This window comes from Phaeoacremonium minimum (assembly GCF_000392275.1).
Source record: "Phaeoacremonium minimum UCRPA7 unplaced genomic scaffold PA7_03_scaffold_212, whole genome shotgun sequence".
Taxonomy (NCBI): domain Eukaryota; kingdom Fungi; phylum Ascomycota; class Sordariomycetes; order Togniniales; family Togniniaceae; genus Phaeoacremonium; species Phaeoacremonium minimum.
This window is the reverse complement of record NW_006921118.1, coordinates 226521-239428: the sequence shown is the minus strand read 5'-3', so window position 1 is coordinate 239428 and position 12908 is coordinate 226521. Positions and strand designations below refer to the sequence as shown.

Sequence of the window (12908 nt, the reverse complement as noted above, 5' to 3'; positions counted from 1 at the left end):
GATCGCAGGGCTCGCTGTCTGATCGAAGCGACATTTTACTCTTGAAAGTGGCACGAACCACTAATACTTCCACATTCCCTCGCACAACAGCTCGGCAGATTGCAGAGCCCGTTTCGGATCGAAGCCTGCCAATCCGGGCTCCAGATGAACTTCGGGACTTCGGGACAAGACACAATTGCAACTGCCTAGCGACGCTCTTTTGCTCGGCCAGACTCGTCAAATCAGTTTTTTAGGTCCCGGAGCAGCCAGCCAGCGGACCCTAAGACGGAGAATAGCTGTCCGAGACGTGGCAACTCCGCCTGTTATCAGACATCGCCTTGATCACATAGACTGGTCACTCCGGGAGCCTTATCCGATCCTTATGAAGTGGCGACTATCATTCCTGACTCAGTTCGTCATTTGCAAGTCACTGCCATTTTCACAAGATGTAACCAGGTGAGAAGACTCATGAGGATGAATCGCTGATGAGTGGCTTTTATTGCGAGATGAAGTGCTCATCATATTGATAAGGCGACATAAAATCAAGGTCTTCAACAAGTCTTGTCAAGGACTCTACTTTTCCAAATTGGCCATCCCATCTAGTGTATGTTGTTCGCGACGTCACAAGTGACGCTGCTCGATTCTGCTATGAGTCTCAGAGATATCGAGACCAGGCTGAGACCCGCTCGACAACCCCGCAATTCACCCAGCGAATCGGGAGTCCCCGCCCCACACGCTCCCATTGCCCACATTCCTTCAGCCTCGCGGGGCTCAGGGGTAAGCTCCAAACCCAAGAGCATGGGGCCTCAGCGGCCAGAGCGCTGCACAGAGGATGCGACGTCCCCTGTCTCAGGGTCCCTGCCAAAATACCCCGTTAGCCTTGTGCTCACGCTCTCTTATCGTCTTTTGTTTCTGACTTCGTGTTTCAAGATCTGCTGGCTGTTCCTTACTGTTTCTAAACGCTAAACTACCTCCTCTGTCGTATTTCTGTCCTGTCATCCTCGCAATTCGCAGCATCGATTCTAATTTTATGTTTCTTTGATATTGATCCAAACTTTGATACCCAAATTGCCGTTATTGTGTTATATCTGCAGGTCCTTGACAAGTCGCCAAGATGTTCTCAAGCCTAACCACCAAGATCGCGCTCAAGAAGATCGGCATGTCGAGCGACACGTTCAACTTCTCGTCGCCCGACCAGCCAGAGCCCAAGAAGCTGAAGAAGACCCGGAAAGACCTCCCGCCCGGTGTCGTGCCCGGCCTAGATGATGAGGAGGAGGAGTCAAAGGGCTGGCCCAAATGGATGACGATGAAGAGCCTCCCGCTGACGGTGCAGCCGTGGCTAGCACCTCCGCCTCCGCCTGTCGCAGTTGCTGCAGAGTGCCCCAAGATCGGTGACCTGGCGCCGCTGGATCGCGACAGGAAATTGACCTTCGGTGGCGGGAGGAAAGTCATCGTCGTCTTTCTGCGCTGCGTGGGCTGTGCATGTAAGTCTAAGACCCTTCTGATCGCACGCTACTGCTCGAGGCACTGTACTGACACCAAATCTTCATCCAGTTGCACAAAAGACCTTCCTCAACCTGCGGGCCCTTGCCAACAAGCACGCCAACAACATCACCTGCATCGCCGTGTCGCACTCGTCCGCGGCCGCCACCCAGAAGTGGATTGACCTACTCGGCGGAGCCTGGAACGTCCAGGTCGTCATCGACGAGGACCGCGCCATTTACGCCGCCTGGGGACTAGGACTGAGCTCCGTGTGGTATTATTTCAACCCGACAACACAGACAGCAGCCTGGAAGGAGAAGGGCTGGCTCGGCGCCACTGTAGCTGGCGCGATCCAGCGGAGCGGCACCATGGGCAGGGGCGTAACAGGCGCGCACACCATACCCAAGGAGCATAGCACAGGCGGCACTGGCGTGATAGATGCGGCCGCCGAAGGGCCCACGACTGTCATGGGCAATAAGTGGCAGCAGGCGGGCGCCTTTGCTGTGGACGGGCGGGGCACAGTGGTATGGGGCGGCAAAGCTCGGAGTGCAGACGACCTGATGGACTTGGACATGGGTGCGAAGGCTCTGGGCATGTAAGTGCGAACAGCTTGAGAAGTACGCGATAATAGCGGCCTGTCTGAGTGCTCGGCATCATTGTATAGTATTCCCAGTGGATTTCATGTCACTACATGACATCAAGGCGTTTAGGTTGGACGAAGCCGTTGTTCCAATGAACAACACATTTCATAGCTCATATTCTAGGGCATAAACCTCATTGTGCCCGATAACCATCAGTATAATTTGTCATTTCTGCCCAACCAACAAGATCGCAGAGAAAGATCATATTGTGAAAAGATTGCTCGGTTCCAGGTCGTCGGGTCGGGAGGGCACACTCACCGTGCATAGCACAGCTGCTCCGCCTCCTTTCGTTCGTGCCCATGTCCTTGTCACCACGCCCGACATGCCCCGCATTCGTGCCCGTACGCAGGAAATCTGCAAGTCATCGCTCATTCAGATTGTCCCACGGCGTGTGGCATACATCTAGACGCAGGAACAGACAAGCAGATGCAAGCCGAAGAGTCGATGCCCAACAATCCCAACAGTCTCCGCTCAGTGGAGTTTGCTTCGGTGCAGGAACGGTGTGAAGTCTATGGTGCCACCACAGAGTGCATGACAGGGATGGCTGAGTTGACTCTGTTAAATTCGATAAAACTATGAAATACCTAGATAGCTACAAAAGCCGGCGACGGGGGAGATACGTGTTAATCCGCCATATTCCTGAGTTCGGCCCCCCGATCTCAATTGCCCCTGTTCTGTTCCGGCGCCGTTGTGGGGACGGCGGGACTAACACAGATCTCCGGAATTGCGAAACGACAATGTCATTTCATCTTCTTGTCGGCGACCCGTTTCAATGGCACAAGAAGGTAATTGTCCCAGGGCATTATGTGAGAAGCACTGCACATCTAAATGGTGTGTTGGACGAACCTGCTAGGGTACTGCTCTGAGCTCATTTTGTGCCTGTCTTGACATTGTCCAAAGAACCTAAAATTGCAGTGAAAGAGGCAATGAAATATTGGGTCCGTATGTTGGCGCATCTCATGCCTTCCGTAGAGGCTAAAAGTGCAGTGAAGTCTTACTCGCAAAAGGTCATGGAACGTAGCGCAGGGTCTTCCAACTCGCACATGTAGCTTCATTGCCAGTCTTCTTGCCCTTTTCACAGAAAAGATGACTCAGGTAGATGATTCTATAACACGCATGGCATAACGGGCATCTAATGCTGCTAAGTCAACGTATATCAAGTAGACACCATTGTGATAACCTTCGTGAGAAAGAACCTAACCGTGATGTTCCATTTCTCTCCTCCCGCAGTCGTTCACAGTTCTTTCGATATCGCCGGAAATTGACCCAGATGATCCTTTACCTGACAGAGACACGAGTTAGTTTTAATGCAAAATGCCGCTGAGACGCTTTCTTTGATATTAGCAGTTTTTCCACACACCATACTTAGCATAGAGTAACTCTCGACGATGCGCTTCCTTCACATAGAGCCTCACATATTCTCAACGGATACGATACACTCTGTGTTCTCATGAATGTTGCAGCACTTAAATATGCAGTCTGTTCCAATAAGAAGCATTGTCACGTTCGGGGGGAGGTTGACAACGCTGTAGTATCCACATATTTTCGTATCCAATAGTCAAGCATGAACGACTCGGCAATATGCTAGTCTATTAACTTGCTGGGGGTATTGTTGTGTGTTCTTGTTTGATCATTACGTAGTATAAGTTTAAGTTAGTATATGATATTCTTAGATAGCAGCTCTAGCATATATATAGAGATGTCCGGACCGTAGAAAGCGTAGCAAGAACGAGCGCCGTCACCCCCCCGTTTGCATGCCGGCATACCAGAGAATTTCTACTCGATAGAAAGAAAGCGACAACGCCAGGTATGACCATCTCTCGTCAGACCATGTGCCCACCATATCCATACGGTCTTCCAGTTCGTGCGGTGATGACCAGATATTAGCTCCAGCTCTGCAAGCCAAGTCACTGCACAGAGGATCCGTTGGCGACGACAGGGGTCAAGGCAAGATCGGATGAGTATTAAAGAGGGAATGATGAGATGTATAGATCAATGAATGCCCATTCCACTACGCACAAACACCACCAGCAGTCGCCCTGTGAGAGCTTCGCGAGTAAAAATGAGGAAAGAGCTAGAGATATCCATCCAATAACTTCCAAATTCCGCCCCACGCAAATTTTTGGTGCCTTTCCGCCCCGAGTCCTATATATCAGGTATTCTTTTGCCGGGAATCTTAGCCGTATGCCTTCGATGCAACTAAAAACACCCCAACGACCGACGACCAAAATGAAACTAATAAAGGGGGTAGGTAAAAGCCGAGATAATAGAGAAGATGAAGACCCATGATAATAATATTAGCGAGGAGGAAACCGCAGCAAACTTCAAAACTCCCACCCCGACAACGGGTATGTTGACCCAAGGTGTTTGGGTTGCCCTTGTAAAAATTCCGTTGTCTTCCATGTAAGACCCAGCGAAGGGCCTGACGCCAATACCAATGCAGGAATTTGCTTTCACGCCCACCCTGAATGCCACCAAAAACACCTAAGTCGATTTTGTCCTGTCCCCAGCCACGTCGTCTGCAAATGATAACATCCTATTACACCGTTGCTGCCGCCAAAACTTTTGAATGTGAGGCATGTATAGCAGGATCCTGTCCTAGCGATACTTAGCCCCAGACGCTAGCCTGAACTCCTAGGCCAGACTTGTTGCCCCAGACACCAGGGCGGCCACCCCAACCAGACAGACCAACTGGTCCCTCGCCGGCTGCTGATGTTGGGTTGGACGGAGCACCCGTGCTTGTAGGCGTGTTGTTGTCACCGCTTCCTGGAGCACTGTAGCCTTGGCTGAGAGGAGAAGGCAGCGGCGTCGTCGAGCGCTTGTTTAGAGCCGGATTCTGTGCGGCTTGGTTTGACGCTCCAGGCACAGTGCCGGACGGCCGTGTACCAATTGGCGCTACGGCATTGCCGCCCTGCGGCTTCACATTGCTCGGGGATCCGCCAGGAGAAGAGTTGCTGGTACGGCTTGTGCCTTCAAACACGCCCTTGTTTCCAGCATTGTTGGATTGAGGGCTGGCATTGCTGTTTGCACGCGACCGTTGGTTTGGTCCTGCGGACTGCGATCCCTGCGCACCTTCAACAGGAGGTTGTGATCCAGCATCGGGGTGGATCGGTGGAGTGCGACCGTATTCATAGGTCAATGGAGACTGTCCGCGCATGCTAGCTGGCCCGTTTGGAGGCGCTGGCGGACCCGAGCGTGGAGTACCAGTTTCATCAACGTAGCTGGCGGCTCCCTCGCGATAGAGGGCCTCGCGCTGACGCGCAATGAGTTCACGGCGATCATCCTCGGACATACCGCTTGGGCTGAGGGTACGATCGGGCTTGTTGCCGTAGGAAGACAATTCAGCGAGAACAGCTAAGTAGCACAAGTTAGCCAATGATCTTATCTAAGTCATGAACGATATGCCAGAAGCCGTGAACATCGCAGTGCCGATCTTTACGCAAGAATATCAAGAGAAGCAGCGAGGACAGGATGCTTCGACCGCTGGGGCAAGAACATGTGGAACAACAAAGCTTCTGACCCCTGGAGGCGGAATGCGTCTTTTTTTGAATTTGCGATAGGAGTTTGATGCTATACAGAAGAGGGCGGCCTACTTCGGTTGTATTGCTGCTCTTGATGGTAATTTCGAAGCTCTCGCTCCCGCTGAGCCGCCATCCTCCTCTTTGCCTGCATCACCTGCTCCGCCTCGTTGGAGCCGCGCGAGGTCTGGTGTCTCTGGGAGGCGTAAAAGTTCTGCAAGTTCGATTGCTGGTGAGCGCCTCGACCCTCTCCGAATTCGCCTACGGATGGCGGTCGGTTACCGGCTCCCGCCCCCGAACGCCCATCTGTGATATTCAAGTCAGTTTTCCGTACGTTGGCGGCTCAGCCCGGCCAGTCCCAGACGGATCAAGCAAAGTCTGGATATAACCTGGCAAGGCTGTAATTAGGTAGCGGACTCACGTCGGCCGGGGCCTCCAAACATCTTCCCGCTCTTAACGAGATTATCAATGGCTCTGTCGACCTCTGAAAGTCGCATGTCAGCACGCAGTCGCTTCACCAACTCTGAGTCGCAAATTCCTCCACCACAACCATAATGAATGATATGCGCGGAGGCAGATATCAAGTGCTTGCGCAAATCCCCCAAAAAATCCCCAAAAGGCAACATACCCTCAATCTGATGTGTGAACGCGGCAGGCTCTTCCCGTGGTATCGCCGAGCTGGCGCCTGTTTGTAACAATTGTCAATCAATGCCAGTGCCACGCTAAGATACTGGCAACAAACCAGAACGAGCGGGTGGAGTCTGGTGATCCCATCCGGACTGTCCAGCAGCTGGCCATTGTGAGTTATCGTAATATGACATGATCGCTCGCTGTCTTCTAGAGTCTCGGAGCTGGATCGGCTAGCCGCAGGCTGGTGTTCGCAGAGATGGGGAGGGAGGAAGTAGGTTCGCCGTCTTGAAAGGACTCTGCGAGGTTATTGTATTAGTACGGCGGCGCGCAAAATACTCTTGAGGTAAGTGTGACGTGCGTAGGACAGTGCGTTTGAGAGGTTCTAGGAAGGAAAGTGGTGTTTGGAGTGAGTGCGGAGCGAGGAAATCATGGCATGCGCGGCGGGAAAAAAAATAATTTCGACTTTGACTTTGCGCGCGCCTATCACTCGATGTCATGCTTGTCTCAGCTGCAACTTACCCAGACCGAATCCGCTCCTATGCTTCTCAAGAGGTTTGCGAGACGTGACAGGCGAACAAGCCGGTTGAGGAAAGAAGGCAGGGGAAAGTACCAAGCCGGGCGCGCAAGAAGGGGGGGCTCTTTTTTTACTTGGTCCCAGAAAGTGGATGAGGTTAGGAGAGGAAAGGAGGGCCCGAGGATGATTAGCAGCAGCGGTGCGGTGCGTGGGAGAGGAGGGCGAGTAAGGGGAAAGTTGAAGAACGCGGCGCAAGTGTCCGTGGGCCGATCTAATTTTTAGGCCCGTTCGGCTCGTGAGAGCAGAGACCAAGTGAACCCGGACTAGAGAGGCAAATGAAAATAAAATGGAGCACGAAGGAGGTTGAGAGAAGGGTGTCCCGGGGCGTCAGGTGGTGGTGGAGGAAGACGTTTGATAAGTAATAGGGAAAAATTTAAATAAGGTAACAGAAAGTCTCGAGAGGGAAAGGAGACGCAGAGCAGCGCAGCGTGGGCGGCAGGGGATAGGATAGGATGGGATTGGGATGGGGATGGGGATGGGGATGCGCCCGCCGGCCGGGGCAGGGAAGAGAGGGAAGTGACCAGCGAGGTACCTTCCGTTTTGCCCGCGTGCGACTGGTGGTGTAAGAGGCTTGAGGAGCGACGGAAGTACACGGAGGGACACGCAGGAAAACGGAGCGAATAGACGATCAGTGTCGAAGATGAACAGCACTCAGCACTGGGCTGGACAGGAGAAGACAAATCCACTGCGCCCGCAAGGCAACGACTTAGAGAAACTCACAGATGATTCGACCACGCGCCTCAGCTCTCTCAATCTCGAAATAGGCAACTTCAATGTCGAGTCGAGTCGAGTCGAGTCGCGCTCGTGTCTTGCTTGGGTCTGGAGTCTAGAGTCTAGCCGGGAAGTACCCTTCTCGTCCACAGCCCACAGGTTCGATGTTTTGCGTGGTGTTGCAGCGGCCAAGGAGCAATCAATTTGTCGGGGATGGCAGACCCGACTTGTGCTAGACTACCTACGTACCTGAGGTAGAGCAACCCGGGCGGAAGAAAGGGCAGGGAGTAAGTAGCGTATTGGCCCGGGGGAGGGGATGTGGGTGATGGACATGAGAAAGCAGCCGACGCAAGATTGAGTGATGAAGTGTAAAGCAGGCATGTATGCTCTACCTACCTACCTACTTAATAATGGGATGGGTGGCTACGTTACGATGACCTGCGGCAGGCGAAAGATGGACATGGAGATGGGCTAGGAATACTGCGTAGTAGACCCGAGCCGGCACCAAACGTCGGTCAACCGACTGAGCGACGAGTGCATGCGAGTGAAATGTGAATGAATTGTGTGTGGTGTGCGTACGGTTACCATGAAATCGTCGAATCAGCGCTCAACAGTTGCAGGTGTTGGAGAGCACCCAAAATTGACGGGAAATTCGGAGTCTCATCTGCAGGTATCTGTCTTGCTGGTGTCGTTGACGGCTATGGTCTGGGTCAAGCCAACCCGCGGTCGACTTCCATCCCAGGAATCAGGTACCTACTACAGGACTGTTTCTCTCTCTCTCTCTCTCTCTCTCTCTCTATCTCTCCTCTAAAGATCACACACTCCGAACCGCGACCGTACCGGCGGCAACACCTGCTTTGTTTAAGTGGGATGGATCTGACGATGCCGGCCGTGGAGACGTGGGTGGAGAGACAAGGAAATTGAACTCGAGACCAGCGGCGATAGCGTTCTGGGGCGTGGAACGTGGGTACCTGGTACCTTGTCCATGTCATTCACGACATCCATCACTTTCTTATATTACCTAGCGTCGAAACCGGGGCTATCATATCACGGCTGCGAGACACCGTACTGGGCGGTTCTCCAATTTCTCTTGCGCTTGCACCAACCTTGGAACCCAACCGAATCTTAGACAAGGGCAAAACGGCATCCGCAAAAGGGGCAGGCGCTCTGGAGAAAGATATCGTCTGAATTATAGGGGTCGCGACGTCAGTAGGAAGTATCCATCTATGGACGGAAGGCACGACTTTCAGAATTGGAATTCGCAGCACTCCGTCCGCATCAGTCGCACCTACCTGCACAAGATCAGGCTGATTCATCCTGAGATTCCTCATCGCTGGACATCGCTGCTCCTCTCAAGTCCAGTGTCATTTCCCTGCAAAACCCGAGAGATGGCTTGTCTAGCTTAACGCTTTCCCTCCTTTCTTTTCAGCCCTCCAATTCCTGGGACTCTGGGCTGACAATGGAGCAAGTACTGTAAGTCCCCTCACTCCACTCTGTGTGTGATTGCAAGTATCTTCAAGTACCCGCCTTTGCCAAGCCTCTAAATCGCCAAAAAAGATGCCGTCTTTCCATCGCTCCTGCCATTGCAACTCCGCACGTCATTTTCTCTCGCAGGAGAAGACCGCACTGAAGAGTAGTGCCAATCTCACAAGACGCCTTCCGAGCCAAGGTTCAGTGAGTAGTCTAGAGACCTTGGGTGAGAACGGTCTACAAGTCTTTTGATATCGGCAGCATCCCATGCAGATGTAGATACCTATGCCAGGGATGTTCAGGAGATAATTATCCTTAATTACTGTACTGCACAACAGTCCTTTGGCGCCAAGGGTCTCCCATCTCCTGGGCCTTGTGGACCAAGATTCGTTCGCTGCATGTTCTAGTGAAGCAGCACCCCGTCTATCTGCAGTCCTTCGAGGACTGACAAGGGTGGCGCCTTCAATGGGCAAGATATCAACCCACGAAGAGTCCAGCTTCACATTTGCTCTAGTGCATGAGGCGAGGACAATAATGGGCAACCAAAAAAAGACGACTGCCTTTTCTGAAGAATCGAAACAGCTCTTTCCTGTGAGACATTCAGTATGATACTGTCTGTCCTCAGTTGAACCTCCTTTCAGTCTGGCTGTTGGGACTTGCTTAATTAGGCCTGGCCTTGCCAGCTCTTTCTCCAACGCGGACGGGCCGACAGCAACATTGATATTTCGACCGCTCACTCCTACACTCAATGTGGATTTTCAACATCTGCATCCTTCCTTACGACGATGACATGCATTGCTTACGAAGTATCCCACTGGGGGTGGTGGACACAGCGCTCTGTCCATATAGTCACTCAATTATCGAGTATCTCTTCTTCTCTCCAGGGCTCCACGTGGGATGCGAGGTGTGCTTCCCACATGACTTGAACTGCCCAGCTTCGTGTCACTCGATTGACGAGAACCATATTCAAGCTTAAGACCCTGGAATACCCTGTGCCAGTCGCAATCACGGTTGGCGCCTCCCCTTTTGCCTTCCCAAGGCATACGCAAGCGTCCCTTATCCCGTTTAGCCTGCCGTCAGATCCTCGCAAACGTTGCACTGCACCAGAGCCCTGCATTCTGGGAGTCGGCGTGTACCTCACGAATCACTACCTAGGTATATCATCCTGAGCCTCGTCACAATGGCTTCTTTGATCTAGGCATTAGAAAGGGTTCTATCCTTACCCATTTTGCCCCTCATCACACAAATTCGCGCAGACGATGGTATTCCTGAGAGGATGCCAATCATGTCCATCTTATCCACACATGGCAATTGAAACTTTGCTGGAACAGATGTGATTAAATCACAGTTAGGACATGGAACGGGCAATCCCTTCGACTAAGCACCCTAAAAGGCGATTGATATCAGTCGACTGTAAACGGGACATGCGACACCCATTCCGACATTCTGACGACTTACAATGGCCCGTTCAATGTACTGGAGGTTAATGTCACAGCGGTAACTGGCAAGAATCCACCAGGAGCCGCCCGGAACCTCACACAGTGGTGGGGGAGTTTTGCCTCTTGTCTCAAACTACTCACTGGAGTTCGGTATTCCGGATAACTGGGACAATGTGCCGCCTCATCAACACTCTGGCACACATAATGGGTTTCCCCTGCTCACCTGTACTGCTTCGTAGCAGTACTTCAGCCTGGGTGCCCTTGGGCGGCGAACGATCTATGATATCAAAGGATCGCAACATTGAATTACACAGCAAGTAGTATACTTGGCGCACGAACCATGTCTACATTCATCAAGGTACTAGCATTTTCTCAATAAGCGCAGTTGGCGGCTTGTAAAATCAGGCCAAGTCTAGTTCCCCTCGATGCTTGCTATTCAACATCAATGCCTCTTAACGACATACTTGATAAAATAACAACAGCTTGAACAGCCCGCTCCCTTCGGGGACTGCTAAGGGCTTCTACGTTTGCTTTCGCATTGGTGCGTCAGAATGCTTCCTGACAAGGATGCAGTGCGACAGATAACTCGCCAAATAACTGCCACTTTCTGACTTCAACCCAACTCGAGCTTCCGTAACCGGTAATAGACAAGTCTGCACCCTCCTAGTGGCTCGCCAAATGTATCGATATGTCGCATTTTGGACCATTGGATGATGAGCGAGTGACCGGTTCAGAGATCTGCTCGGCCCACAACTTCAATCGCTAGGCATATGCGTTGCCTTTAGGTAAATCACCTGGTTAGATATGTACCGTTCATGTATCTCTCTCCCTTAATTGCCCTGTGGGTGCCGAAGCTCGACCTCGCGATTACGATCTTCAACATGCAGACCAGGGACATAGGCCAGAGGTGAGAACATATCTTTCTGACTTCCGTTCCCAATGGCCAAGGACGTGATGATTGCAGTCTTACATAAGTAAGTCAATAGTTGGCTTACAGCATGCTTGAGGCTGCGAAACCTCTCATCCCTTAGATTCGCGAGCCTCTCCTGATCGAATTATGGCTGGGCAGTTGATCTTTGGAGCCACTTTGCTGCAGAGTAAGCCCCAGCTACCCCAAGGTAGTACCAGTGACGGCAAGCTTCGCCATATATGGCAGCAAACCCGTGCCTAGCCATGCAACGGTTCCCCCAGACCGGACAGACCGCGAGCGAAATTTCGGGCAGAACAGGCTTGCAGGGTTACCACGCTTTACGGAGAATGACCTGGTGGACCCGCCGTTTGCACATCGCGAAATAGCATCTCTCGTGGTCTGGACGAACTGATTTCCCGAAGCGATCTTCGTTCTTCGAATCTGTACTGGTTGCGTCTCCCAGCTCGACACGAGCAACAACCACGCAGCAGTAACAAGGCTGCCGGCTTAAATTGGCAAGCATCAGCACAGCTGCGGCAACGTATGACGCTTGTCATCATGGCTCCAGGGAGGTTTTGGGGCGCGTGAGATCTTAATTTGAGGTTGAACGCGCTAGAACTTCCAGAATCCGCCTAATTACGGTCTGTTAATAAAGTTATATACTGACCGACCTCGTCCGGATCTGGGCGGCCACTGATCCGAACCAAATGATAACGCCCAGCTGTCAGCCGAAAGTGGTGTTCACAACCTTGAAATTTTTCCATAGAGCGATTCGAGCCAAACACCTCATTTTGCGGGAAATGCCCATGAACTCGACTAGAGCGACGAGAGGGTGCAGATGATGCGTAATCGCTCCTTGGTTGTGCAGCCAACAACTACTGCCGATGCTGCCGTCTCCAAGTCTGACGATTACTTCTTCGAGTGAGGGACATCCTAGCAATTCTCCCCAAGGACCTAGCCAACGATTCCGTAGGTGAGAGAGCTTAGGAGCCGTCTACGCATCCCGAATCTCTCTTCATATTCGACTAGTATAATCGTTCAGCCTTATGACAACGATCCAAAGATGGAGCCTCTAGAAGATAGGTTTTGCCGTGACCTTGACTAGAAGCTATTCCCCCCTCACACCCTGTATTCGGCGCTCCCGTCGCTTGCATCTGAAGCTTCCATTCTCCAATCCTGGAAATCGACCTCTCCCTCACCCCGCCTTGAGGGAAGTGGGGTTGATGTTAGTCCATCGCCGCCTCCGAGGCAATTCATCAGCAATGACAAGCTTCCTACTGCTCGTTGCGGAGGGAGCTCGGCGACATAACGCTCGCCTCCAAGAATCATCCCGCACATCCTCTGGAGCTATGGCAAGCTGACCCGTCGAATGAGGACGACAGCTTTCCCAGAGCTCTGACCCGCACCGCCCAGAGACTTTCCGCTTACAGGCTAGGCGGGATGTCGAACAGACACCCACCCCCCATCGAGATTCGTTATCTTTATTGAATGTGTCCCTGCTGATTCCGAGCGAGTTGATCCCGCCGTCTCGGTACTTGACCTTGACATTCTTCA

The 12908-nt window shown here is 52.2% G+C and overlaps 2 protein-coding genes across 2 annotated transcripts; one reads left to right on the top strand and one right to left on the bottom strand.

Moving 5' to 3' along the window:
• Positions 1-1093: 1093 nt before the first annotated feature.
• Positions 1094-2060, top strand: UCRPA7_2855 (hypothetical protein; the record flags this gene model as incomplete). The annotated part of the gene is made up of 2 exons (XM_007915371.1): positions 1094-1463; positions 1534-2060. The coding sequence occupies 2 exons, from the start codon at positions 1094-1096 to the stop codon at positions 2058-2060; spliced, it is 897 nt and encodes a 298-aa protein (XP_007913562.1).
• Positions 2061-4710: 2650 nt separating this feature from the next.
• UCRPA7_2854 (hypothetical protein) lies at positions 4711-6246 on the bottom strand (the record flags this gene model as incomplete). Its single annotated transcript, XM_007915411.1, has 2 exons — positions 4711-5456; positions 6042-6246. The coding sequence occupies 2 exons, from the start codon at positions 6244-6246 to the stop codon at positions 4711-4713; spliced, it is 951 nt and encodes a 316-aa protein (XP_007913602.1).
• Positions 6247-12908: the final 6662 nt, after the last annotated feature.